This window comes from Malurus melanocephalus, unplaced genomic scaffold (genome assembly GCF_030028575.1).
Source record: "Malurus melanocephalus ecotype Western Australia unplaced genomic scaffold, MMel_1.1 scaffold_518, whole genome shotgun sequence".
NCBI lineage: Eukaryota > Metazoa > Chordata > Aves > Passeriformes > Maluridae > Malurus > Malurus melanocephalus.
The window spans coordinates 181,503-209,093 of record NW_026623750.1 but is presented as its reverse complement, the minus strand read 5'-3'; the positions used below and the strand labels follow the sequence as shown (position 1 = coordinate 209,093).

Genomic DNA, 27,591 nt, shown 5'->3' with positions numbered 1-27,591 from the left:
GCTGGAGCCCCTCTGGAGCCAGAGACAGCTGGGGGTGCTGAGGGTGGGCAGGCCCTGGCACAGGGTGCCCAGAGAAGCTGTGGCTGYYCCTGGATCCCTTTGAGTGYCCAAGGCCAGGCTGGACATTGGGGCTGGGAGCAGCCTGGGACAGTGGGAGGTGTCCCTGCCATGGCAGGGGTGGCACTGGATGGGCTTTAAGGTGTCTCCCAACCCAAACCAATCTGGGATTCTGTGGTTTCCCTTTCTCTTTCTCCTCCTGRTCCATTCTGCTACTCGGATGAGGAGCGGGGTTGGCTCAGATAACCCAGAGTAGGAGACCAGCCCAAGGAAAGGCTCAAGGCACTGCTGTGGAGGCAGAAAGGAGGAAAGGGCCTGGCTTGCCCCTGCAGGCAGGACAAAATCACAGGGATTTTCCTTGCAGGGAGGATTATTTTACACAATTCCAGGTGTGGTTAATCAGGAGGGATTACCTTGGGATGGGGTGGAGGCTCCTCGGTGAGCACTGGATGCTCTGAGAGGGGYGGCTCAGCAGCCCAGGTATGAAACATGTCCCTAATGCATCTCGAGTATGCCTAAGGGAGCGTGGTCAGGCACAACAGCCCCATACATCACACGATGCCTTTGGATGGCACTGCACACCCAGGGCACCCTGGAGCTCTGCTCAGAGCAGCCTGTCCTCATAACCTGGGAGGTGGGAGAGATTTTTCTGATGTCCCCAAAAGTGTTAGATGATATTGTGAGACAGGAAAAGCCACACACTGCCCTTGCAGACCCTTGAAGGAGACCTCAGTCGGATTTCTGRGTTTGAGTCCACAGGCCACCAGTTCCTGTCTCCGTAACTGCAAAGATGTGACTCACACTGGTTGTACAATGGAAGCTGAGTCTCAGATGATCACACAGCTCTGGGAACTGAGAGTTTCATATCCTGGACTGAACAGGGATATTGCAAATACAATTACAAGGCCGGTAACACTGTCCATATTTCTGCAGAGACCAGTTCCCCTTTTAGCAGTGAATTCCAATGAAAACCTGCTCCCAGCAGCCTTTTCTCCCCCACCTGCAGGGAGGGCAGTTTTGCCCTGTCAGAGAGCGGGGCACCCCAGAATGGGAGACGGATAGTGTGGATTGCCATAACCCATCACTCCATGGGGAGGAGCAGAGCTGTGCTGTGCTGCAGAGAGGTGACATGGATGGGAAGGAGCAGGAGGCGTTTTCTCCTGGAGAGGATATTGCCCATGAGCAACCAGTCTGGAGAGGAACAGGAGCAGACTGGCATCAGGGAACTGCCACTGTGGGACTCCAGTCTGGAGAGGAACAGGAGCAGACTGGCATCAGGGAATTGCCACTGTGGGACTCCAGTCTGGAGAGGAACAGGAGCAGACTGGCATCAGGGAATTGCCACTGTGGGACTCCAGTCTGGAGAGGAACAGGAGTAGACTGGCATCAGGGAATTGCCACTGTGGGACTCCAGTCTGGAGAGGAACAGGAGCAGACTGGCATCAGGGAATTGCCACTGTGGGACTCCAGTCTGGAGAGGAACAGGAGTAGACTGGCATCAGGGAATTGCCACTGTGGGACTCCAGTCTGGAGAGGAACAGGAGCAGACTGGCATCAGGGAATTGCCACTGTGGGACTCCAGTCTGGAGAGGAACAGGAGCAGACTGGCATCAGGGAATTGCCACTGTGGGACTCCAGTCTGGAGAGGAACAGGAGTAGACTGGCACTGGGGCACTCTGGACCTAAGCCAGCTGCTGGGTCCCTCTGTGGCAGAGCAGGATGAGGATCCTCCTGCGGATCTGCTTTGTTTTCCAGCTGTACACGAGGGGATTCAGGACAGGGGGGACCAGCAGGTAGACATCAGCCAGGAGCGTGTGGGTGAGGGGGGGCAGGTGCCTCCCAAACCTGTGGATGACGGAGAGGCTGATGAGGGGGATGTAGAAAATGAGGACGGCACAGAGGTGGGAAATGCAGGTGCTGAAGGCTTTGGCTCGCGCCTCCGGGGACACGGTGCCTAGGATGGTCCTGAGGATGAGCATGTAGGACAGGATGATGGCCAGCAAGTCCAGGCCCTTGGTGAGGATCACGGTGCTCAGCCCGTACCAGCTGCTGGRCCGGACGTCCCCACAGGCCAGCCTCAGCATGTCCTGGTGCAGGCAGAAGGAGTGGGACAGCACACGGGAGCGGCAGAAAGGCATCCCTGCCATGAGGATGGCCRCGGGCAGCACCATGCTGACAGCCCGCAGCACGATCAGCACCCCTGCCCTGGCCACCARGGAGCTGCTCAGCACGGAGCCGTAGCGCAGCGGGTGGCAGATGGCCACRAAGCGGTCGAAGGCCATGGCCACCAGCACCCCAGACTCGATGGCCGAGAAGGTGTGGATGAAGTACATCTGGGCAAGGCASGCCCGGAAAGGCAGCGAGAGGGCGGGCACGCAGAACACGGGCAGCACGGTGGGCAGCGTGCACAGGGACAGCCCCAGGTCTGCCAGCGCCAGCAGGGACAGCAGGCAGCACATGGGGCTGTGCAGGGYGGGCTCGCTCCTCAGGGTCCAGAGCAGGCTGCAGTTCCCCAGCAGCATGAGCACGTACAGGCAGCACAGGGGCACTGCCACCCACCAGCCGCTCACCGGCACCCCAGGAATGCCCRTCAGGGTGAAGCTCAGGGGGCTCGACCCAGTCCTGTTGGAGGAGGACATCTCACTGCTCCGATGGTCCAGGGGTCTGGAATTTAAAGCGTCTTGGAATAAAAACCCTGCTATGAGACACCCCAGCTGCCACAKGGTGGGGAGGGCAGGCTCTGGGAGCCAAAACACCCTGAGCAGCTGCACTCATTCAAGACAATCCCATCAATCAGATCAGCCCCGTTGTGTGTGAGTCTGTATWGATTCCTTTCCCTTTGCTTTCAGTTTGGCAAAGGCTGTGATGTTTTAGGGAGTTTTACCAACCAGACCTGCAGGTCAATTATCCAAACCAGACCTGAGGGAAGGAAAACGCCTTTTGTGCTTCTCAGCTCCAACRAGACTAAATGGAAAGGAAGAAATTCGGAGACTCAAATAAGACAGAAAACAGGACCACAGAATCCCTGAAGTTGGAAAATGCAGCCCATGCAGYGCCAGATGTGCCCAATGCCCACCTTATCCCCAGCCCAGAGCACTCAGTGCCACCTCCAGCCCTTCCTGGGACACCTCCAGGGATGGGGACTCCAAAGCTCCCTGGGCAGCCCCTGCCAAGGCCTGAGCACCCTTTCCAYGGGGAAATTCCTCCTGGTGTCCACCCTGAGCCTCCCAAGGCACAGCTTAAAGCCATTTCCATTTGTCCCATCCTTTGTTCCCTGGGAAGGTCCCCCCGGAGCCTCCTTTGCTCCAGGCTGAGCCCCTTTCCCAGCTCCCTCAGCCRCTCCTGGGGCTCCAGCCCCTTCCCAGCTCCGCTCCCTGCCCTGGACACGCTCCAGCCCCTCCAGGACTCTCCTRMCCTGAGRGATACTGGAYACTGAAGGTGAAATGATGTTTCATCTGCCCTGGGGCCGTTGAAAACTCACCAGCAAATTCCCGGTGTGTCTCTGAGGGTCCTGGCAGCCGCTGTCTCTCCGGAGCAGCCTCAGCCCAGGGCAGGAGCTGCAGGGCTTGGCAAAAGGAGCTGGGGACAGGCAGGGGGGGATTTCCAGGGCAATATTCCAAACAGGCTCTCTGCAAACACAGATACACTCAGTGCCTGTTAAAAACTCTGAGCTGACAGTGACAGCAGCTCAGCTCTGCCCTCACCACGGCTGACCAGGGAAAACGTGGGGTCTGATCATCTGGCAATGAACACTTTGTGCGTAACTGAGGAGCACAGATTGATTACAATTTGTCTTAGACTCATCACAGAATCCCAGACTGGTTTGGGATGCAAGAGACCTTAAAGCACATCCCATTATAGCCCTTGCCAGGGCAGGGTCACGTCCCACTACCCCAGCTTGTTCCAAGCCCCATCCAACSTGGCCTTGGAAATTTCCAGGGTTGGGGCAGCCAACACTAATTCATGAACCACTGGAGAGAGAGAATAAGGGGAATTTGTAATTATTGACCAAAGTGGGCTTTTAGGGTGCCTTTTCATCATCACAGAGTCAATACAGAAATGTTTGAAGGGCCCATAAAGATCACCCAGATCCACCCCCCATGCCCCAAGCCCACCTGTGGATATGGAATCAAAAGGAATATTTAGCACAGCGATTTGCTCCCAGCACTTTCCTCACTCACTGTTTGCTGCTTCTGCCAGAGACTTCTGTAAATTCTGCTTTGAATTAAGCCCCCACAGAAATTGCCTGTTCAGAGGAGTGACATCCCTGTCTCCTTCAGGCAGTCCTGTACTTACCCGGGTGACAGCAGAGGGCACAGGGAGGGGACCAGGGCCAGCCCTGCCAGCTCACACTGCTCAGAGGGCTGGGAAGCTGCATTTAACCAGCCACAAACCCCGTGGGGCTCCCCCAGGGACTCACAGCTCATGTCTTTCTCCTTCAGGGAGTGTGAGCACCACAGGAATCCTACAGGCTTTTCTGTGTCTTCTCTGAAAAGAATAGCACAGTGCAAAAATGAGCAGGAAGGGAGATTTGGGGCAGTAGATGGAGAAAAAAAAATAGCAAAAATTGTGTACTCAGAAAATTGCCAAGATTTTACTTTGCTCTGTGAAAATTTGGCATTCTGGAAAGTCAAGKGGTCCAGCCCTGGTGCTCATCTGCCCCAGCTGCCCCCGTGCTGCTCCCTGATTCATACCAAGRCAGATTTTATATCTGCCTATTTGCAGGTAAGTGTATAGTAGATTTAGATGGAGAGAGAGTGAGAGATACAGAGAAAGAGGGGKGATAAATACCAGGAGACAAGGATAAAAGAAAAATACCCAAAAGGTTTGGGAAAAAAGAGCATAGACCAAGAAATCAGTCAAAGGATTCCTAGAACCATCASGGAATCACMGAACGGTTTGGGATGGAAGGGACCTTAAAKCTCATCTCCTTCCACTCCACCTCACCATAGTTCAAGCCTTCTTATTCATAATCAGAAATGGAATTTTGGCTTTTATTTTTTTGATAATGGGATAAATTTCACACACAGAGGGTGAGTGAAGGGGTACAGAGTTGGACAGTGGGATGCTCCCATTGTCCACGGCTGTGGGAGCTCCAGCTGCCTGCTCACACCTTGGATGGGGCTCAGCCCTGGGGCTGGAGTGTTCCAGGGCCTAAAGGGGCTCCAGGAGAGCTGGAGAGGGACTAGGAACAAGGGCTGGAGGGACAGGAGCCAGGGAATGGCTTCCCAGTGCCAGAGGGCAGGGCCAGATGGGATATTGGGCAGGAATTGTTCCCTGGGAGGGTGGGCAGGCCCTGGCACAGGGTGCCCAGAGAAGCTGTGGCTGTCCCTGGATCCCTTTGAGTGCCCAAGGCCAGGCTGGACATTGGGGCTGGGAGCAGCCTGGGACAGTGGGAGGTGTCCCTGCCGTGGCTGGGGTGGGCTGGATGGGCTTTGAGGACCCTCCCAAACCAAACCATTTTGTGATTCTGTGTTAAAAGCAGGATGAGAGGAAACACCCTCAAGCTGTGCCTGGGGAAGTTCAGGGTGGACACCAGGAGGAATTTGCCCATGGAAAGGGTGCTCAGGCCTTGGCAGGGGCTGCCCAGGGAGCTTTGGAGTCCCCATCCCTGGAGGTGTCCCAGGAAGGGCTGGAGGTGGCACTGAGTGCTCTGGGCTGGGGACAAGGTGGGCATTGGGCACAACTGGGACTCCATGGGCTGGGAGGGCTTTTCCACCCTCAGGGATTCCAGAATCTGGGGTTCTGCACAGGACTGGGAAGGGCCTGCCTCCATTGGTCCACATCACCACGGGCAACATCTACATCCTGGCACCCACTGCCCTCACCCCCATCGTCTACAGGGTGAGGACCAAGCAGGTCCAGAGGAGGATCCTGATTCCAGTTAAAATTCTCGTGGCAGAATCTCCTGTAGGGCCATGCCCAGCTCCTGACCCCACTGGGAAGGTCTGGGGATGGGAAGGAGCTCCTCAGCTGTCCCTGGGCTGGCTCTGAGTACAAAGAACTGTAATTTAAGGCTGCTCAGTATGGAGCAAACCCACATTGAGAACAAGCACTGAGGCTGCAATACAGGGCTGCAGCAGCCCAGCAGTTGATGGTTTAATGGGAGCMCTCCAAGCTTGTCAGGAATCAACACAGGGACCTGTTCCTGTCCTTACAGCACACCCCAAAGCATCCCAGTGCACCCCTGAGCGACACACACACCACAAACAGACAGACAGCACAAAACATTCATCTGCAATTAACCATTGTGTCATCTTTTTCTTGTATTTAATCACTGCCTATAATTTAGAAAATTATTTTTGGAAGAAGCAAATCAATACCACTTTGTGGAAGTGGAAAGTTCTAGCACAAACCCAATTAAGAACTTAGTATCCTGAATTAGGAACAAATTAACTCATGATCCAAACAGCAAAATCAGATTTGCAAACATCAGCCTGAGATGTTTGTGGGGAGGTGTTTTGGGGTGGGTTTTGGCAGTGGAGAGGGTGCAGGGTGCCCAGGAGGGAGTTCTAAATGGATCAGACCCRTCACAGAATCATGGAATCACGGAATMAGAATGGTTTGGGTTKRAAGRWCMYTMMAKWYCACYCCWKYCMWKGSMRGGRMWMCYYCCMMYKKYCCMRGSYKSYYCCMRSCCCMAWKKYCMRSCYKGSCYTKGRMMMYKSCMRGGRRGGRGRAWTKKKGKKSYTTTTGTGTAAACAGATAAAGGGCAGAAATACCAAAGTGAGCAGGTCCATCCCTGATGGGTCTGCAGCCCTGAAGGATGCCCACCTGAGCAGGGACACCCCCAAAGGAATGAATCCAGACTGAATCTGACTGTCCAGTTTATTGTTCATCTGTCAGCATCTCAAAGTTCTCCCTGATGCCTCATCTCCACTACTCTGGGTATAGGGAGGGTCGTAAAAAGCTTCAAAACAACCCAATTCCATCCTTTCCCATATGTGCAAAGCTCAGTTCCTGCTCAACTAAATTGGAAACCTCCCACAGGTGTGAAAAAAGACTATTTATATTATTTATTTATATATAAGATCTATTTTTAAATATGATATTTATATTTTTTCCCTTCTCCTTGACTGTGGACTCCATGCTGGAGAAAGAGCTGCTGAGGACACCTTGGGGGAAGGAAACAGAGACCCCACAAGAACCTGTGACCCTCAGGACAGCATGGGCTGCCTGGGTATGGGGATTTCTTAACCTGCTGGGCTGGGATGGCAACAGCTGGATCAGGGATTCAACAGTAAAATAGGCCAGATTTGCTCTTGTGCCTCGTGAGGAGCCAGCTTTTGTATCAGTACAGATTTATAAATATTCCAGTTCTGCAGTGAAACACATTTCTTGTTCTAAGACTTGGAGGAAATAAAGGAAGCAGGCACATTAAATCAGGGGAAATATTATGGATTTCATTATCTTCAGCATCTCTCRGTGCTGCTGATTTGTATTTGATCTGTGAATCAGCTCTAGCACCCCCACACATCAATAACTAATTGAGGCAACAGAAATTATGTCTAAGTCATAGGAGGACAAGCACAACTGAAAAGACAGAAAAAAAATCARTGTTCTCATGTTTGTGCTCTTCCCCATGAGCTGGGAGCTGGTCCCCCTCAGAATCCCAAAATCTGATGTGATCCATCATGTGCTGCAATCTGCATGTTCAGATCACAGAATCCCAGAATGGTTTGGGCTGAGAGGGACCTTAAATCTCACCCATCCCACCCCTGCCATGGCAAGGACACCTCCCACTGTCCCAGGCTGCTCCCAGCCCCAATGTCCAGCCTGGCCTTGGGCACTCAAAGGGATCCAGGGGCAGCCACAGCTTCTCTGGGCACCCTGTGCCAGGGCCTGGGCACCCTGTGCCAGGGCCTGCCCACCCTCCCAGGGAACAATTCCTGCCCAATATCCCATCTGGCCCTGCCCTCTGGCACTGGGAAGCCATTCCCTGGCTCCTGTCCCTCCAGCCCTTGTCCCCAGTCCCTCTCCAGCTCTCCTGGAGCTCCTTCAGGCCCTGGCAGAGGCTCTGAGCTCTCCCTGGACCCTTCCCTTCCCCAGAGGAGCACCCCCAGCCGTCTCTGGCTGCAGAGGCTCCAGCCCTGGAGCAGCTCTGTGGCTCCTCTGGACTCTCTCCAGCAGCTCCATGTCCACCCAGCATTAAAATATTACCCCTTTGTGGAGCCAGGATCTGTTTGGCATCTTGGTGCTGGGACAGACATCACCCCCGCAGTGGGAGCAGTGCGTTTGTTTACCATTTCTATTCCTGGCTATTCCCAGGCAGCAGCTTCTCCCCCGTGATGATTCAGTCCCTGAAGTGCCAGTGAGTGATTAGGGAGCTTCCTTAAAACACAAAAGTGTTTCTGTGCAGGTCCTTCTGCAGGCTGAGGAGTTTCTAGTGGGAGAGAACGGTATTGCCAGTGCTKTAGGTACAGGCAGGACCAGCCTGACCATCCAGGCGAGCTGGGTGTGTATTTTTTACATTTCACCTGGGGTTGGGGCAGTATTTTTAAGTGCAGTGCCAAACTCTGAGCCAGGCTCAAGCTTTATCCAAATCAGTGTGAAATATGAAAGGATCTCCCCAGAAAAGCTGCTGGGCAGCAGCACCCATACATCTAAGGGGGCTTTGATGGAGTTAATGAGCTGCTTCATCACTTCCAGACATCTTGTGGACAAGATCTTCCAGTCACACCTTCACCTRCAGCCTCCATTGGTTGCCTCATTTAGGTTAATTACAACAGCGCTAATCACCTGGCTCTTCCTTGGTGAAACCAACCTCAAAGCAGCTGCAGACCCGCTGGTGTGACATCTGCCAACCCTGTCACCTGCGGTGACCTGCAATTCCCTGCTCCCARCTCCAGTGCATCCCTTGTGCTCACACACACCCAGGAAAGGCAAACACCACTGGGAAGGGAATGAATGGTTGGGAAAAATCAGAAGCTCTGGTGAAATACAGGCTTGAAGCAAGGAAAAAACTCTGGAATGAGTGACTTGGATAAGCACAGAGTTACAGCAGTGGGAGAGTCTGACCTGACCCCCCTGGCTGCACCCTCCTGCCAGGAAGATATGGAGAGCCAGAAGGAGCAGCTGCTCCGGGTGTGATGCTTCACAMGGGGCTGAGAGATGGTGCTGGACCCCTCTGTGTGTGTGACCCTCCCTGAGGGACAATTTCAATGGGATATTGGGCAGGAATTGTTCCCTGGGAGGGTGGGCAGGCCCTGGCACAGGGTGCGCAGAGAAGCTGTGGCTGCCCCTGGATCCCTTTGAGTGCCCAAGGCCAGGCTGGACATTGGGGCTGGGAGCAGCCTGGGACAGTGGGAGGTGTCCCTGTCATGGCAGGGGGTAAGAACCAGGGGATCTTTGAGGTCCCTTCCAGCCCAAAACATTCTGGGATAAGGAAATAGGGCTGGAGCAACACTGGGAATGAGAAGGACCAGTAAAGCTGAGCCTGGYACTGGTTAAGCAGCATTGTTTAATAACCAGCAGGGCTTTGTTACTCAGGAGCTGCTGCCCAGGGGATTGAGCACCTCAGGTGGGGAGGAGGAAGGAAGGAGCTGCTTTTTCCCAAGATCAGGATTACAGGATCTCAGATGTGTTTGCCCTTTCCAAAMAAACAATTCTGGCACGAGATGTGTTTCCTGCTGGAGTGGCTTGTGCCAGCTGTGAGTTCACRGCTGCCAGGCTGCAAACAGAGTCCTGTGAGCAACAAACCATCATCAACACCATGGTCTGGGCAGYGTGGTCACAACATTGGCTTTGCAGCACTCAGCCTCATGTGGCCAACGGCAATGGCTGAGCCAGGCTGAAAAACCTCTTGGTTTGTGTTGTGGGCAGGACTCAAAGGGACTTAGAGGAGAGATTCAACTATTTCAGGGTCAAGGAAGTCAAATGCCTGGAAAGCTGAAGAGATGAGGTCTGGCCCTTTGGTATGCTGGGTAAAGCAAAGGATACAARTGCCTGAGAAACTTGCATCCCATTCCCAAACTGCCAACAGCTTGGTTTAACCCTTCCATGTCTGTGCTCCYTGTGAAACAGGACAAGTCCCAGCAATTCGTGCTTTTGCCGAGGGTTGGAGGGGAGGGAGGTGCACGTGCCATGGGAGGGGGTGCTGCAGGGGACGTGACACTGGTTTTCCTTTCTAACACAGGGACAGGGACCCCGTGGGTACGATGCCCATCCAGAGAGGGGCTCCAGCAAAGTGATTTGGATTTGGACTCCAGCAGGAACATCCCTGGCAGCTGACTGTGCTGTTTCATCCAGAGCTCCAGCTCAGGGAAAGCCCCAGACCATGGGCAGGAGCATCAGCTCTCACAGCAAAAATCCTCTGGGCAACACAAACCGATGGTGCAGAGAACATCTGCTCCCACTCCCCAGGGTGGGAGTCGGGCAGGGCACAGCAGGGACATGGCAGGGACACAGCAGGGACACAGCAAGGAYACAGCAGCCCAGAACGTGGCTTGGTGCCCACCTGCACACGTGGGTGGGTGACCAGATCCTGCTGAGCTCCATCCTCCAACTGCTCTGGGTCTCCTTCTCACACCTCAGGTTTTTACATTGATGGAAAATAAATGTGCTCAACTCTGAGTTTGTAACCCCAGACTGTGGAGGGGAGGGATGGAGACAACAGCCAGGGGAGAGGCTGGGCTGGGAGGAGAGGTGAGACAGCTCCCAAGCRCTCAGGCTAGCACCACGTGAGTTTGTGCTGTGCCAAGGAGAGCTTGCTCTGCGCTGGAAAGCTCCTGGTGGATGATCCCCCAGGAAATTTTTCCAGTTGGATCTGGTGTGTCAGCTCTGCCTGGTCTTTGCTGCTTTCTGGGGAGAAGCAGCAAGAAAAAAATTCAGCACAAAGRAAGGTGTAGATGCTGCCCACCACACTCAGACTCGTCCCTCCRGGGTAGTTCTCTGGAGTTTCTGTTACCTTCAATCTTCTCCCATCCAAACAAACCCCCAGAAACTCTGCCTGCCTGCCTTTGTGGGCTTCACTCACGGGTGGATGACAGAAGGGAAACAGAGCAGCAAAAGGGAATTTCATGATCACATTTAATGTCCCAGAGCATTGCTTTGCTCTACAAACTTGGAGGAATTTCCTGTGTTTGGCCCATTGAGGGAAGCCATGGCTGGAAGGTGACCTTGCTTTCCTCGTTCTCTCCTSTTGCAGCTCATTTCAGGATGCCAGCTGCACCCTGGCAAGCAACCAACAAAGGAACAGGCCCTTCACAAGCAACAGACTCCTTGATTATCCCTGGTGGCACAACCTGAAGCGTCAAGCTCTTCAGCTCACAGGAACTTCCAAGTCACAAAATTCCCATTCACTCTGCATTTCTGACCCAATTCCCCCTAGCTGGTGATCATGGAATCACAGAATCCCAAAATCCCTGAGGCTGGAAAAGCCCTCCCAGTCCAYGGARTSCCAGCTGTGCCCGATGCYCACCTTGTCCYCAGCCCAGAGCACTCAGTGCCACCTCCAGCCCTTCCTGGGACACCTCCAGGGAYGGGGACTCCAYGAGGAAATGGTGATGYTATGCTGTTTCACACATTGCAATAATGATGTGGATTCCTGATCTGGCTCTCTTGTATTGATGCAGAGTCCCCTGGCACTCTAGGACTCAAAATAGGGTGTTTTTTTTAAACACAAATCAAGATTCCCCTTCATGGCTTCTGATCCCTTCAGCAGCTCCTCCTCCTTCAYCCTGGTGGGTGTCCCTGGCCTGGAAGCTTCCCCACCTGCCTGGGCATTCTTTTCTGCTCTGCTTATGTCCTTGCCATGGTATGGAATGGGGCGGTTTTGCTGGTCCTTGGCCTGTACAAGTCCCTGCAGGCCCCCACCCATCGCCTCCTGGCCATGCTGGCGGCCATCAATGTGGCCATGGTGACGTCCATCGTCCCCGAGATGCTGAGCATGTTCTGGCTGAACTCTGCTGACGTTGGCTCCATGGTCTGTTTCGTGCAGATGTTTCTCGTTCAGTCCACAACAGCTGAGGAGTYGGGAGTGCTCCTGGCCATGGCTGCTGAGCACTATGTGGCCATCTGCCACCCCTCAGTTACCACGCCACCCTGAGTGACCAGACCATTGCCCAGACYGGCCTGGCCATCGTGCTGAGAGCCCTCCTGTCCATGGTGCCCCTGACAGGGCTAGTGATGTCTCTGCCCTGCTGCGGCTCCCCGTGGTCCCGCACTCGTGCTGCGAGCCCATGGCAGCCTGGCCTGCACTGAGCCCGGGGCCAGCAGCCTCTACAGCGTGGCCAGCTCCTCGCTGACAGTGGGGACGGATGTGGCTTTGATCGCTGTGTCCTTGGGGATGGTTCTGAGTGCTGTCCTGGGGAGGCAGTGCTGCTGGAAGGCCCTGAGCACTGCGGGTTCCACCTGTGCATGGTGCTGCTGTTCCACATCCCTGGCACTGTGTCCAGGGACTGTCAGCGCTTCACTGGGGCCATGCCCGTGCCACACGGGTCCTGCTGGCCGGTCTGTGCCTGACCCTGCCCACCACGCTCAGCCCCGTCGTGTACAGCGTGAGCAGAACCTGCTCAAAATGCTCCTTCCCTGGAAGGTTGGTGCCTGACGCAGCAGTCCATGATTTCCAGGCGTGTTCATCTCTGCAAAGGCAGCTCCAGCCTTCCCAGGGAGGGCATGGGGTGAGCAGGAGCAGTGAGGAGGGAGGACTTGGCTTTAATGGGGTCCTGTTCCGTGACGAGAGTTATTTGGGACTGGGAGCAAGAACAYACACCGATTTCTCTTTCCCTCCCTCCTCTCCAGGTGATACGGAGCAGCAAGGACCCACCTTTGAGTCTGGACATGTTCTCAGTGCCAGGAACATCCCTGTGATCATTTCAGGGCTYCAGGTGCATTTGTGTCAATACACAGATCCTGATCTATGAATTCTGCCCTAAAAGAATTTTAGGCTGTGACGGAGATCTGAAGGACTGGTTCCARTCACAGCCCAACACTGTGTCTACACCTGCCACGAATCCCACCCAAAATGCCTTCTTTAGTCTTCACTTCTACATTAAAATTAAAGCTCAGTGGATTGCTTTCTGTTTCACAAWGGTTTGAATCTGTCATTCTTCACCTCAAACATATTTTTCCTGTCTTTATGGTGTGACTTTCTGCTGCACCTCCCCTGACACCTCAAAAACCACTTGACAGGATGTTTCTGCTGCCCTAAATATGCACTTCTTCTCTATGCTGAATTTGTACTTTTTGGGTTTACACTGCCTGGGGCTTGGGAGGRCCTGGTGGGGCACAGACAGCCCATTCCATGATCCTTGGTAGTGAAAGCCAGCAGAGGCTTTCAGCCAACAGCACAGCAGCACTGGGAATGAAAAGTCTGGCATTCTCCAGGCACACAYACTTTAATTCTGCTGGAGGCACCTTGTGCAGCACATTCCTGTCTGGCTTGGCCATCAAAGCCAGGCTGGACGGGGCTTGGAACAACCTGGGACAGTGGAAGGTGTCCCTGCCCATGGCAGGGGTGGAATGGGATGAGCTTTAGGGTCCTTTCCAACCCTACCCAATCATTCCGTGATTCCAAGATCTCCTAGCACGTATCATTCATCAAAGAAATGAGAAGAGAGAGAACTGACGTGGGATTAAGGCTGCTCCCCTGCAGCCCTGCTGGGGTGTTACACAGGAGCCTGGAGAGAACTGGCCTTCAAGAATCCCCATCCTGGGTACTCCCACCGGCATTCCGGGGTGATTTATGCACAGCCCCAGCACAGGAGCTGTTTCTTTCCAGCGTGGCCATCCCCAGGGTGAGCTGAGCACGGAGAGAGCCAGGTGGGTGCTGGTGGYAGCTTGGGCACGGCAGATGGTCCGGGCCAGGAGCTGGGGGCATTTCAGCATCCAGCTTGGAGCCTGCACAGTGTGAGAGAGCCAGGAAAAAAACAGTGGCTGGAAATKTCTTCTAAAAGTAGTTTTTTCAAACTTTATTATCAAACCAAATTGTCATTCTAATGCTGCAGAATTCTGATTCTCTAAGTAATTTTTAGGTAAAAATAGGACTAAGAGTTTAAAAAGCTAAACAAATAAATATCAGACCTTTTAATTAAAGGCAGAAATTGCTGCCTTTAATGAATCAACTTGTTTCTTATTGTATAATTAATCAATAATTAGCTCAACACACATTTTCTGTAATACAAACTAGATTTCCAACTGTGGGTAATGTTCTTAATGCCTTGACACGAGAACAGGTATTGGGATGGAAAGRTGGGGGCTCACCAGCAGGCAGAATTTGGTGAAATAGGCTGGATRATGTCATGGAGGGCACCAGACAGGACTGGGGGAGAGGAGGAGGAGGCAGGCAGGGCACTGCCATCCTGATCAGGTGTTCGGAAGAACACGGTGCCCAGAGAAGCTGTGGCTGTCCCTGGATCCCTTTGAGTGCCCAAGGCCAGGCTGGACATTGGGGCTGGGAGCAGCCTGGGACAGTGGGAGGTGTCCCTGCCATGGCAGGGGTGGCASTGGATGGGCTTTGAGGTCTCTTCCAGCCCAAACCCATATGTTCTGTGAGTTTATGATGGTTCTGACATTTTGCTGCATTTTCAGGTCTCTGAATCACCTGTTTTTTATTTCCCAGGAGTGTTCCTCCTCCCCCGAGAGCAGCAGGGCAGAGGCACCTCTCTGTCAAAACCTCTGCGCTCCCACCCCCTGATTAACGAAACCTTTCACTCACCAGAAAATTAAATCAGGTTTAGTTGGCAGGAGCTGTTTCCTGMAGCCTGCGTTGATTGCCATAATTTAATTTTATTCCAATCCTTTCATTTTTTATTGACCAAATCACCCATTAAGTTCTTAGGCTTTCTGCTGGGCTCTGATGTCAGGGTGACAATTGCAGCTCTATCACATCAATGTTCCTGCTCCCCAGGGAACATCCTGGGAAGTGCCTGCAGCCCTCAGCGTACCAGGGCTCCTGGAAGTTGGGCAGGACCCACCAAAGCTCCTGGAGATGCTTTTCCTGCCATGCAAATTATCCAAGGCATATGCTATTTGTTTTATATTTTAGCAAAGGGTGTTTAACATCCTTCAGAGCTGCCAGTCTGCTCCACACAGAGGACAAATGCCCTCGTCTGCTTTTCTCTGACTTCTCCTTTTAACAGCTTCCAATTRTCTTCAGGTCAGAGAATCACTGAATCAGAGATTCATTGAATTATTGAATCAGAGAATTGAAGAATATTGGGAACATAGAATGGTTTGGTTCTAAGTCCAAGCTTGTATCTGCAGAGGTTCCACGGTGTCTGGCTCAGGACTGGAAATTGTTCTGTACAACTTTCATCAGTTGTCCCAAACCAGCACAAATAATGTCTCAGATGAAGTTTTCCCAGTGGAGCWCTGTGTCCTGGAGAGCAAAGGCTCTGGAGCAGCTGCCAGCAGCTGGGAGGGTAATGCTGGCAGCCAAGGGGGCCAGAGCAGTTTGGAGGTGTAAGAGGGGAATGGAAAAAGTCTGATTATTTCATTACAAGGTGTTTAAATATTTATCTCTTTAAATCTTTTTAATCTTAAATCTAAAACAATCTATGGACGGCAGCCAAGATCCCAACCTTTCTGTCACCCTTACAGGGAGCAGGGACAAAGATTAGCTTGGGCTGTGTGTGCCATGTCAGCCCCCAATGGGTCCAACACCAGCCCTCTGCCTTTCCTCCTGACGGGCATCCCTGGCCTGGAAGCTCTCCATGTGTGGATTTCCATCCCATTGTGCATTACCTACGTACTGGCCTTGCTGGGAAACCTGCTGGTGCTGCTGGCYGTGGGGCTGGACAGGRGCCTGCACCAGCCCATGTTCTGTTTCATCGCCATGCTGGCTGGCATCGACCTCATCTTCTCCACTGCTGTGGTTCCCAAGATGCTGGGYGTGTTCTGGTTGGGTTCAAGGGAGATTGGCTTTGAAGCTGCTTCATCCACACATTCACCGCAGCGGAGTCAGGGGTGCTCCTGGCCATGTCCTTGGACTGCTATGTGGCCATCTGCCACCTGCTGAGGTACAGCACCGTCCTGAGCGGCCTCAGGGCCATCCAGGCAGGGCTGCTGTCCCTGGCCAAGGGAGTTGGTGTCATGATCCCCCTGATGTACCTGCTCATCAGCCTGCCCTACTGCAGCAGCAGGGTGATCCCACACTTGTCCTGTGAGCACGTGGCCCACATGGCCACCAGCCACCGCTACAGCCTCAGCCTGGCCACACTGCTTGTGGGGACAGACTCTGCCTTCATCACCTTCTCCTACGGTGATCCTCAGGGCTGTGCTGAGGCTGCCATCCCACCAGGCGAGGCTCAAGGCCCTCGGCACCTGCAGATGCCATGCTTTTGTCATCCTGATCTTTTACATAGGTGGGCTCCTCTCCATGTACCTGCAGATGTTCACTCTTGGCTTGGCACCTCACATCCAAGTGCTGCTGGCTGATTCCTACCTCATGGTCCCTCCCATGCTCAACCCCCTCGTTTATGGCATAAAGGTGAAGCAGATCCAGGAAGGGATTTGCAAACTGCTGGGGCAGCTGGCAGGACCCTGGAGCTCACAAGCTGCTAAAGGTGGCTCAGCCTCAGAGAAAGATTTCTCCCATCCCAGAACAGGCATGGAGTTGAGTGCAATGAATTACCCCCCAGAAAGGTCCAGAAAGGAAACCTCAGCCAGATGCCTGATGCTGACACGGCCACAGCTGATTGACAGGAATGGGTTTGGGCAACTGTCCTTTGGCCAGTAGAGTCCTCCCCTGCAAGACACCACTGGGAAACCATGGAATCCCAGGATGGTTTGTGTTGGGAGGGACCTCAAAGATCCCCTGGTTCTACCCCTCTGCCATGGCAGGGACACCTCCCACTGTCCCAGGCTGCTCCCAGCCCCAATGTCCAGCCTGGCCTTGGGCACTCAAAGGGATCCAGGGGCAGCCACAGCTTCTCTGGGCACCCTGTGCCAGGGCCTCCCCACCCTCCCAGGTGGGTATCTCTTCCCCAAATATGATCAAAAGCTCTCCTCTCTTAGTTTAGAGCCATTCCCCTTGTCCTGCACTGTCTGTCCATGTACTGCCCACTGTACCCAAGTCTCCTGTTTTGAGGAGCCCAGCTCTGGAGCCRGGACTGCAGGTGTGGCCTCTGCAGTGGAGAGCAGAAGGGATCATCTCCCTCTCGCTGCTGGCAGTGCTCCTCTTGATGGTGTTGGACACCTGTGCCCCGGTCAGCCTGCTGTGCCCCAGATCCTTCTCTGCCACACTGTTTTTCCAGCCTGTGCTGGTGCTGGGCCAGTTCCCCWGTCCTGGCAGGACTTGCCACTTGTCCTGGATAGACTCAGGAGGTTCCTGTTGGCCCATTTCTCCATCCCATTAGGGCCCTCTGGACACCAGCACAGCCACCAGGTGAACCTGCTGCTTGTCCAKGTGCTTGGAAAGGCTGAGGCATCGCACTGGTGGTGGTCAGGATGTGCCTTCAATATCTGTGATTTTACTGGGCCATAGCTGGACCGGGCTCTGTGCAGTGAGGACTCTGCTCCCTGCAGACATCACACCAATGACAAACCAGTGCTGGAGCAAGCCCCGAGCAGCTGGGAAGCCTGGCTTCTGGGAAATTTGGAGGTCAGTGTCTTCCCCAACACCGTGGCAAGGTGGACAGGAGCCCCTTTGTACAGGTGCTTGGGACAGTGGTGACATGGGACAGCAGTGACACAGGACAGTGGTGACACAGGGCAGCAGTGACACAGGGCAGTGGTGACAGGGGGCAGCGGTGACAGGGCAGTGGTGACAGAGGCAGCAGTGACAGGGCAGCGGTGACAGGGGCAGTTCCTGGTTCATCCCCCCAGGTTCCCATGAAGGAACCCCGAGGCTCGAGCCCTTTCCCTTGTTTACCTGCAGAGCAGCCTGAGTGCAGCAGGGACAGCAGGGTAATGAGCCTCAGGACAATTCCAGCTCTGAGCGGGGCTCCCTTGCCAGCTTTGCATCTCTCCTGAGGGTGAACTGTTCAAAACAAACAAGAGCTCACCCCATGAGTGCTGGGGCGGGCTGGGTGTCTGGGGCTGACAGGGATGGGCAGGGGGCTCAGAGTCCCTGCAGGGCTGGCTTTGGGCAGTGAACCCAGACCCGGCCACGTGAGGAGGGGTCTCTGCTCTCTCCAGAGCTGGCTGCAGAGTTGCAAAGCCTTCACAGTGCCCACACCCCTGAACCACCATGACCTTGAGATCCTGGAATCTCAGAAGGTTTGGGTTGGAAGGGACCTCAAACCCCATCCAGTCCCACCCCCTGCCATGTACAGGGACACCGCCCCCTGTCCCAAGGCGCTCTCAGCCCCTTGGCTGGGGACACTGGTTTGGCTGCAGCTCCCTGGGCAGTGCTGGGCCAAACCCCTCTAGCACAGGGACCATACACAGACCCAGTGTGGATGGCAGGAAAGAGCTGGGGGAGCAGGAACAAATTCCAGGGTTTCAGCAGGTCCAGCACAGACTGCTTGGSGCCCCAGGCTGGGCACAGGCCCCAGCTCCCACCCATCCCTCCACCACAGCCCATGCCCAAGCCTCAGGCCATTCAGAATTAATGTTTAATTAATCCCAGCTAAATTATCACCGTCCAGCAGCATTCCCTTGCATTCCTGTAGTGTACAATCTTCATGGGTTGTGCAGCACAAACTGTCCCATTTGGTACCACCCAAACTCCAGCTCTGGTGGTGGGGGCTGGAGCTGCCACTGGCACAGGTATTCCCATTTTACTGGGGCATTTTTAGCCCCTAAAACTGGGCTGGGTTTGGGGACAGAGACTGACTTTTACTCGAACGTTTCTGCTTGGCTCCTGCTCTTCACTGCACGGATTCTGCTCCCCCGGCATGGAACAATCCCCCGGCATGGAACAATCCCCCGGCAGCAATGGGACCTGGGGGACCCATGAGACAGCCGGGACGGTCCCTGCTGGCCACGACGGGCACCGAGGGACAGGGGGACACAAACATCCCTCCCTGTGCACTGGGACAGGCAGGGGAGGGGAGAGGCAGCGGAGGGGACAGGCAGGCAGGGGGACAGGCAGCGGAGGGGACAGGCAGCGGAGGGGACAGGCAGCGGAGGGGACAGGCAGGCAGGGGGACAGGCAGCGGAGGGGACAGGCAGCGGAGGGGACAGGCAGCGGAGGGGACAGGCAGGCAGGGGGACAGGGCTGTCCCAGTGCCCTGGGGCAGGGCTGGGGCTGGAAAGGCTCTCATTACGGGCTCTGGGTCCTGGAGCCGCGCCTCTCCCTGCCACGATCGATGGATGCGGGGACAGTCCCGCAGCGCCACCAGCCCCGCTCCAGCCAAGACGCTGCTGGAAGTCCCCAGGGAGTCTCACGGTGACRAACGCGTTAATTGGCGCCTGGGGAGCGCGGCCGCAGCCGCCCGGCCCGCGGCACTCGATGCKCCTGGGCCCAGAGCCCTAATTACCAGCGCGCTCGTTAGTGCTAATTGGGCTCTCTCAGGAAGGGAACCTGATGGGAAAAACATAATAAACAAAGTTCAATCGCTTTTAACTTTGACTCGTTGGAAAGCCCAGGGAGGGAAGGGAGTCAGAGGGACCGCGATGCCGGGGAGGGGACGCTGCTGCCACCGCCACCGTCACATCCCAAATCCCTGTGCGGGACAGGGGACAGGGGACAGGCCGGTGTCCCCCTGGGCCCGGTGAGCTCCAGGCCAGCACCGCCATGCTCTGTCACACACGGACATCCCGCAGCCTGGAGTGACCCAGGGCAGGGTTGGGGCTGGATGAGCCCTAAGGTGGCACCCAACCCAAACCATTCCCTAATTCCATCAACACCTCTCCAGCGGGACTCTGACCCTTGGGAGCTGCTGCTGCCTCTGCAGGGCGGGGTCCGGGGGTGTCACTGCTCTGCTGCCGAGTGACCACAGAACTCGAGAGGTCACCCTGCCCCGCTGCCGCCGATGATGATGATGATGATGATGATGATGATGACGCTCGCACTGCCAGGCTGTCTGTGAAGGAACAGAATAAATGGATGATGCCTCTCCAGCCTCTTCCCTGTGCCGAGGGCGAGCAGACAGGCTGCCCTGGAGCACGGCGGTGTCGGGGGCTGGCACCGAGCGCGGCTCGCAGGAGGCACCTCCTGGCCAGAAGGCAGCACTGCCACCTCCCTGCATTGCCATCCCCTGTGCCAGTCCCTTGCCACCCCTGTCACCGCTCGGCACTGCCCCCACCCTCAGGYCATGGGCAGCACCATCAGTGCCCAGTGGGCACCAGCCCTGGGGCTTCAGCTTGGATTTTACAACCAGAACATGCCTGGGAGCAGCCCTGAGCATGGGACTGACCTTCTCTGACCCGAATCAGAATCATGGAATCCCAGACCGGTTTGGGCTGGAAAAGACTTAAAGCCCACCCAGTGCCACCCCTGCCATGGCAGGGACACCTCCCACTGTCCCAGGCTGCTCCCAGCCCCAATGTCCAGCCTGGCCTTGGGCACTCAAAGGGATCCAGGGGCAGCCACAGCTTCTCTGGGCACCCTGTGCCAGGGCCTGCCCACCCTCCCAGGGAACAATTCCTACCCAATATCCCATCTGGCCCTGCCCTCTGGCACTGGGAAGCCATTCCCTGGGTCCTGTCCCTGCAGCCCTTGTCCCCAGTCCCTCTCCAGCTCTCCTGAAGCCCCTTCAGGCCCTGGCAGGGGCTCTGAGCTCTCCCTGGATCCTTCCCTTCCCCTGGTGAGCACCCCCAGCTCTCCCATCCTCGGTCAGGTGGCTCTGGGCTGCAGTCCCTGYACCCAACGGGGTCCAGCTTAGGGACACTGACTGCATGGAAACAACCAGGACCAGTGTCCAGGAGCCTTCTGATGCTGTTTGACTCACTTTGCTCCCAGSTGCTCACAGACCTGGCCAGATGAGCCCGAGGAGGTCCTGCCTGTGTGACAGGGCTTTGGAGTGTCCCACCCTCTGGTGACAATCACAGGGGACCCCAGGAGCAGAGCCAGACCCGGCTGAGATCCTTCATGCTGTGCTTTCTGACCTGCCCTAGCTCTCACAGATCCCGTGTGCTCCACAAACAGCTGTGGAGAGGCTGTGGGAACAGCTTCAGCTTCCATGGAAACCCAGAGCGAGCTCCCAGGAATTCAGATTGCGAGTGTCAGTCAGGAGCCGTTCCCTGACGGTGTCAGCTGCTGGGAGCCGGGAATGCAGAGCTGCCCAGCCTGCTCAGGGGTGCTGCTGGCAGCAAAAGCGAAGGGGCAGACATGGATTGTGAGAGAAAACCTTGAGGTTTCTGGGGGAAAATGCAAGGATTGTGGAAGAAAACCATATTTTGGAGGAGGTAATGGTGTAAAAAAGCACCCAAGTCTGGCACTGAAACTGGGAGACGCTGTCAAACCCAACATGAACCGAACAGCAGAGGACAAGAGACCTTTGGGCCAGGGAAAACCTCGTTCACCTGAGCGTCCCAGGGGRTGGTGGAGCTCTCCAGGAGGATCCAGAGAGAGGGAACAACCTCTGCTTTTCCATTTTGATGTCTCCTCTCACGGGCTGACCACAGCCCTTGGAGCCCTTCAGGCAGGCCCACAGAACTGGGGTTTGTGAATTGGGRTTTGACAGGCTCTGGGTGCTGCCAGCAGCACAGCCAGCTCACACAGACCCAGCCCTGTGCTGGACACCCAGCAGGTGCCTCCAGACACGCAGCTTTCCCCAGCTGCTGACTCTGGGGCTGCTTTGACCCAACGTCCTCGCTGTGGCCGCACCGCTGTCACCGCTGTCCCTCTGGCCTTGGCGCTGTGGCCATGGTGGCACTTGTTTGCCAGGGAGGGACCCCAGCTACCCAGGACCGGGGCAGCACTGGCACATCCCATTTCCAAATTTGGGGTCAGACYCTTCTCACCCAATTCAAGGACTGAGAGGAGCCAGACAGTTGGTCCAAAGCCAAGGCCCAGGGCAGCTGGACACTCTGTCCCCAAAGGGTTTAAAGGTGCTTCTGCCTGCGCTGGTGACACTGGGACGTCCAACCTGTCAACCACAACACCCAYCCAGACCCCTCCCTTGCTCTGCAGCAGTTTCACCACTTCCATCTCTCAATCAGAGCATTTGCTTTGGTTTATGGCAATTTATAAGTATTTAATTATTTCCACAGTATCTTTGGCTGGGTTATTTTATGTGAGCCCTCCCCCTGCAGTCAGAAATCTTCCCTAAAGACTTCGGCTTTTTRTTTTAATTTGATTAATGTCATAATTAGCTCTCAGCCTGACTAACCCTGAGCACCCTCTCTGTGTAATGTGTGTCTGTGCTTATAAACCCCCTGCCAAATCAGGACTGGATTTTTCCCAAGTCGTGCTTCTCTGTGACTCACCCAGTAAATCATGGAATCACAGAAGGTCTGGGTTTGGAGGGGATGGACTGGTTGATGTCTCCAGGCTCCATCCTGTGCTGTTCTCTGCAGGTGCTGGATTCAAACACAGACATTCCCCCATCCCCTCCCTGCTGCACAGCTTTGGGTGAGCAGGGACCTGGTGAGGGGCTCTCCTCCCCTTCTTCAGGCCATTAAACTTTGGAAAGCTCCCCCTGGAGCTTGGGGGACACCTTGGCTGTCTGTCTCAGGTGCTGAAGCAATTCAGACACCTTTTCTGTCTGTTGTCCCTTTACACATCAGCCAGGTTTGCAGGAATATSCACAAGATCCCAGGAGCAGCCCTGGACAGAACCCTGCCCCCAGCTAATTCCCTTCAGCTCATAAAAGCCATTCCAAGCCTTCCAGCACTGACATCCTGCCAGGTATCTGAGCCTGGGCCGAAATTAATGAGCAGTTGCACGTCTCCACACCTACAGGGTGTTGCTGTGCGTGGGGACGAGGTTTGTAGGGAAGCAGGAGAGAGCGGGAGCYGACGGAGCTGCCAGATGAATATTAAACCCAAAGAGCTGCTCAGCAATATTTTATGCTTTTACTGAGTTTGACTTCAATGCTCGTGGGGAAAAAAAATCCTGGGCAATGCAAGGACTCCAGGGAATTAGCATCTTCCCCCGGCATAAAAACCTCATTTTTTTATGAAATGAAATGAGTTCTGGGCAGACAGGGAGGTCTGGGAGCACCTCGCAGTATTTGCCAGCTGATATCTCTAAGTGTCTACAGAAAGTTGGGAGGACTGTGAAATGATGCATTAAAAATTGTAATTTTTTAAATAAGAAAATAGATGGGAAAGGGCCTGGGAGTGGGGGAGAGCTCCTTGTTTTCCTGCTGCATTGCGGCTGCAGAGTTAAGGATCTCTGTTAGGCTTTGCTGCCATAAATTAAGAAGCATCAACCACACAATGACAAAAAGGCAAGGAAAGAAGTCAGAGATCTTACAGCTCCAAGACAGGGCTCGGAGAGAAATCCTGGGCAGAGGCCACAGCTTCAGGGATGGGGTGAAACCTGGGGCCAAGACCCACCCAGGAGCAGGAGGGACTTCAGGTGACCTTGACAATGGGACAGAATCCAAAATGTACCACGTGAAACCCAGCCAAAAGCAGGGGAAGATCCAGAGTTCATAGGAAAAAGCACAGAGGGAAAAGTCCCTGTGTGGGCAGCCACGGAGCATCCCTCCCCTGGGGAGCTGAGGAGAGGTTCAGTGGCAGATCTCGGAAAATCACCTGGATCTGGCTCCAGGCACATTCCCGGGGCTGTGCTGAGCTGGGGCTCGGGAGCAGAGGATTCTGCCCATGCCAGGTGCCCCAGGGACTGCAGGGCCGGGCTCCCATCTCCCSTGACACCCCACCAGTTTTCTCTTCCCTGGATTCCCTCCAGCCCACCACCTCTGCCTGCTGGCCACCCCGGGGCAGATGTAGCAGAGGATCTGTGGAAGCTGTSCTGTGGGATTGAGTAGGATGGATGCTTTGGGTACATCCTGCCAGCCAGAGAGGTTCATTTACCAGKCTGCTTTCTAACTCTGGGATAATTTCCCTGAGAATGAGCTGAAGCAGCAAGAGAGGAGTGATCCGGTGATGGGAGCAGCAGAAATACACAAGGATACTCAATGCCACAGGCTTTGGAGAGAAAAACCTGGGAAAGCTTGTCCATTCTGGGAAAGACCATGTTTGTTAGGATGACAGTGGGACACCGGCAGGAATTGGAGCTGGCAGGTCCTGCTGGACACGCTCACCCAGATGTGATGACGTTCCAGCCTCCCATGGGAGTGTCCCACACAGCTGGCGATGGGACAACTCCACCATCCACCCGTGTCCAGTTCTGGGTCTCTCAATTCAGGGAGGACATTGAGGGGCTGGAGCATGTCCAGGGCAGGGAGCGGAGCTGGGAAGGGGCTGGAGCCCCAGGAGCGGCTGAGGGAGCTGGGAAAGGGGCTGAGCCTGGAGCAAAGGAGGATCCGGGGGGACCTTGTGGCTCTGCACAACTCCCTGACAGGAGGGGGCAGCCGGGGGGGTCGGGCTCTGCTGCCAGGGAACAGGGACAGGAGGAGAGGGAACGGCCTCAGGCTGGGCCAGGGGAGGCTCAGGGTGGACACCAGGAGGAATTTGCCCATGGAAAGGGTGCTCAGGCCTTGGCAGGGGCTGCCCAGGGAGCTTTGGAGTCCCCATCCCTGGAGGTGTCCCAGGAAGGGCTGGAGGTGACACTGTGAGACTGTGACGTGCCCGATGCCCACAGCGAGCCCTGCTCCCGGGCCGGGAGCTTTGGGAAGGTCTGGGAAGGTTTGGGAGCTCATGGAAGGCCTGGGGAGCTGTCAGAAGGTTCGGGAAGGAGCCCCGGGGACACGCGGGGGGGGGCGGGCAGGGTCCGAACGTCCCCGGGCCAACAGCGCCCTCCGGCGGCACCGCGAGGAACTGCAGCACCCAGGGACAGGGATAGGGATGGGACAGGGATGGAACAGGGATGGCACGGGGACAGGGACAGGGACAGGGACAGGGACAGGGACAGGGGTTCCCGTGTCCCTGGAAGGTGGGCTCGGGTCCGGGGACGTTCGGGTGTCATTGCCTGTTGTCCCCCAGTGCCGGGGCGTTCTGGGGTTTTGGCAACGCACAAAAACGCCACCCGCAGCTCTGCTGTCTCATCTGTTTTGTTTAGATAAACGATAARCCCTCCCACAGCTCTGGGAACCCTCTGCTGATGCCAATTCCTTACAGCTCTCCACAGATCCATGATGTGCCCCCAGCGTTTTCAGTTTCTCCGGCTTTTCAAACCCAGGGTGCTCAAGTCCGAGCTCGCACCGCCCTCGCCCCGAGGCACCTAAGCCAAGCCCAGCTGCGAGGRACACGGGGCAGCTCGTTGTCCCCTGTCCCTCCCCTAGCACAGGGCCTGCTTTCCTGCCCGAGGGGACACCGGGATGCACCTGCCACACCTGAGCTGCTCCTGCCCTTCCACGGCTTTTGGACTGACAAGATAAACTGGCCATCAGCTTCCCCAAAAGTCAAAAGGGTTGTTGATCAGAGGATGTGGTTCGGTATTTATTATTAGTATTTATCRCTGTGGGCTTGCTCAGAGGCTGCCTGAGGGGGTGTTGGTTAGAAAAGGAATGAAAAGTTGATGGGATTTGAAATTCAACCTCTGCTTGAACTGTGCACTGGCTCAGCTTCATGGACCTGGCACTGGTCGCATTTTGAACGGGGTCCAGGAGAGCTGGAGAGGGACTGGGGACAAGGGCTGCAGGGACAGGAGCCAAGGAATGGCTTCCCAGTGCCAGAGGGCAGGGCCAGATGGGATATTGGGCGGGAATTGTTCCCTGGGAGGGTGGGCAGGCCCTGGCACAGGGTGCCCAGAGAAGCTGTGGCTGCCCCTGGATCCCTTTGAGTGCCCAAGGCCAGRCTGGACATTGGGGCTGGGAGCAGCCTGGGACAGTGGGAGGTGTCCCTGCCATGGCAGGGGTAGCACTGGGTGTGCTTTGAGGTCCTTTCCAGGTCAAACCCTTCTACATTTCTGTGCCCAGTCTGGGCCCAGTCCCTCTCCTGGGCTGAGATCAGCAGCTCCAGGTGGCTGCTAAGAGCTTCTTGCTGTCAAAGACCCTGAGCCCCTGCCCTGCTGGCGTGGCACACACAGAGCCCTGGCAGTGTGGCTTTGTTGCCTGGCACAGTGCAGAGCATCACCAGCCTGGTTTCCTTAATTGCCTTTAGGCTCTGGCATTCTGTGGGGAGACTGGGCTTTGAGGGAATCTGCACCTCCTCAGCCATGGTGACATCCATGGAGCCACCATCAGCAGAGATACGGGGCCGGTTTCCTGGCACAGGCACAGCTCCTGGGTGGTGCCCTGCAGAAACCAGTGTGGTTTCAGTCCAGCTGGTAGCAGAGGATTGACTCCACCACCAAAGCTGCAGCCCAGAATGATGGCACAGCTCCTCTGGGGAGTGTCAGATGTGACCAACGCCCGTCCAACAAGAACATCACGACACAGAGCTCCTAAAACAAGCAATGCAGCATCACTCTGTGTGACTGTAGAGTGGTTTGGGTTGGAGGGACCTTAAAAATCATCTCATTCCAATCCTCCTGCCATGGGCAGGCACACATTCCTGCATCCCTCCAGGGATGAGGGGGCAGAATCGAAAGGATGAAAGTAAGAAACTCATGGGTTTTGATAATTTATTAATTAGAAACAAATTCCAAGGCTCTTGGGGGGAATACCCCAACCACTTTAGTCAAAGTACCTCACTGTCACCAGAGGGGTGGCGAAGCGGACGTGGCGGGTGTGGCGGCGCTGGACGTGACGTGCCCACCAGTCCACCACGTAGTGCCTCAGGGAGGAGCAGAGCTCCAGGAGGCCACATCCCGCCCTCCTGTCAGGCTCCCTGGCCTCAGRCACCCTGTGCTGGGGCCTGGGCAGTGACAGGGACGTCCTGCGCTGAGCAGTGGTGCCCGCCCTGCCCAGCCTGGATGAGCTGTTGCGGCGCTCTGATGCCACAGGGACGAAGGTCTGCGCTTCTTCAGGGGAGAGATGAGCCCTGGCCATGGACCTCCTGCGTTCCGACCCCAGGGAGTGGCTGCTGCCGCGTCGCCTGGCCTCAGCTTTGTCTTCTTCAGGGCCATTGTCCACGTCCACCTTGGGCCGCTGCTCTCTGAGGTCCTGGGGGGAGTCTCTGCCCCCCAACAGCCTCGGCTCCTCGGGCACCTCAGTCTGGGCCGCCCTGCAGCCCCTCCGCACCCTTGGCCACTGGGGCAGCTGGGCCTGGAGCTCCCTGTGGCGCTCCTCGAAGGGCACCTGGGAGGTTTGGATGAACCTCGGGTGAAGGTGTTGGGGCACCCCATGGCACCATCCCTGGAGCTCCAGGTCACCAGCACAGGCCGGTGAAGATGTTCCCAGTGACCTGCGGGGTCCCGGTGGTGGGATCCCAGCCCTGGTGGGGTGGCACAGGCTGAGGCTGTCGTCTGCCCAGACACTGCTGTGCCCAGCAACCACTGTCTGCTCCTACAGGGCCCCTTTTATAGCCCCCCATATGACATCACAGGGCAGCCAGAACCATCTTTGTGACAGCATGGGGCAGGCASAAGAGCCTTTGTGACACCTGGCAGCACCCAGGGAGAGCCCTCGCTGCCTTGGCACAATCACTGTGAGAAAGAAACTCGTGAGAAAATAACTAGAAACAAACATAAAAAACTGGAAGGCAAAAGGCAAAAGACAAGGGAGAAAAGAAGAAGAGTTTTGGTGGAGGGAG

General features: G+C 55.6%; 3 protein-coding genes across 3 annotated transcripts; 2 read left to right on the top strand and 1 right to left on the bottom strand.

The window, feature by feature from the left end:
* Window positions 1-1,739: 1,739 nt before the first annotated feature.
* LOC130582727 (olfactory receptor 51G2-like) lies at window positions 1,740-2,696 on the bottom strand. Its single transcript, XM_057381610.1, has one exon. It carries the CDS (start codon window positions 2,694-2,696, stop codon window positions 1,740-1,742), a length of 957 nt encoding a protein of 318 aa, XP_057237593.1.
* Window positions 2,697-11,696: 9,000 nt separating this feature from the next.
* On the top strand, window positions 11,697-12,867 carry LOC130582747 (olfactory receptor 52I2-like). The gene is given in 8 exon segments (XM_057381641.1): window positions 11,697-11,757; window positions 11,760-12,080; window positions 12,083-12,205; window positions 12,208-12,240; window positions 12,243-12,392; window positions 12,395-12,484; window positions 12,487-12,554; window positions 12,799-12,867. Coding segments are annotated over 8 exon segments (915 nt in total).
* A 2,767-nt stretch (window positions 12,868-15,634) lies between these two features.
* Window positions 15,635-16,735, top strand: LOC130582746 (olfactory receptor 52K2-like). Its single transcript, XM_057381640.1, is given in 3 exon segments — window positions 15,635-15,926; window positions 15,929-16,259; window positions 16,261-16,735. Coding segments are annotated over 3 exon segments (1,098 nt in total).
* Window positions 16,736-27,591: the final 10,856 nt, after the last annotated feature.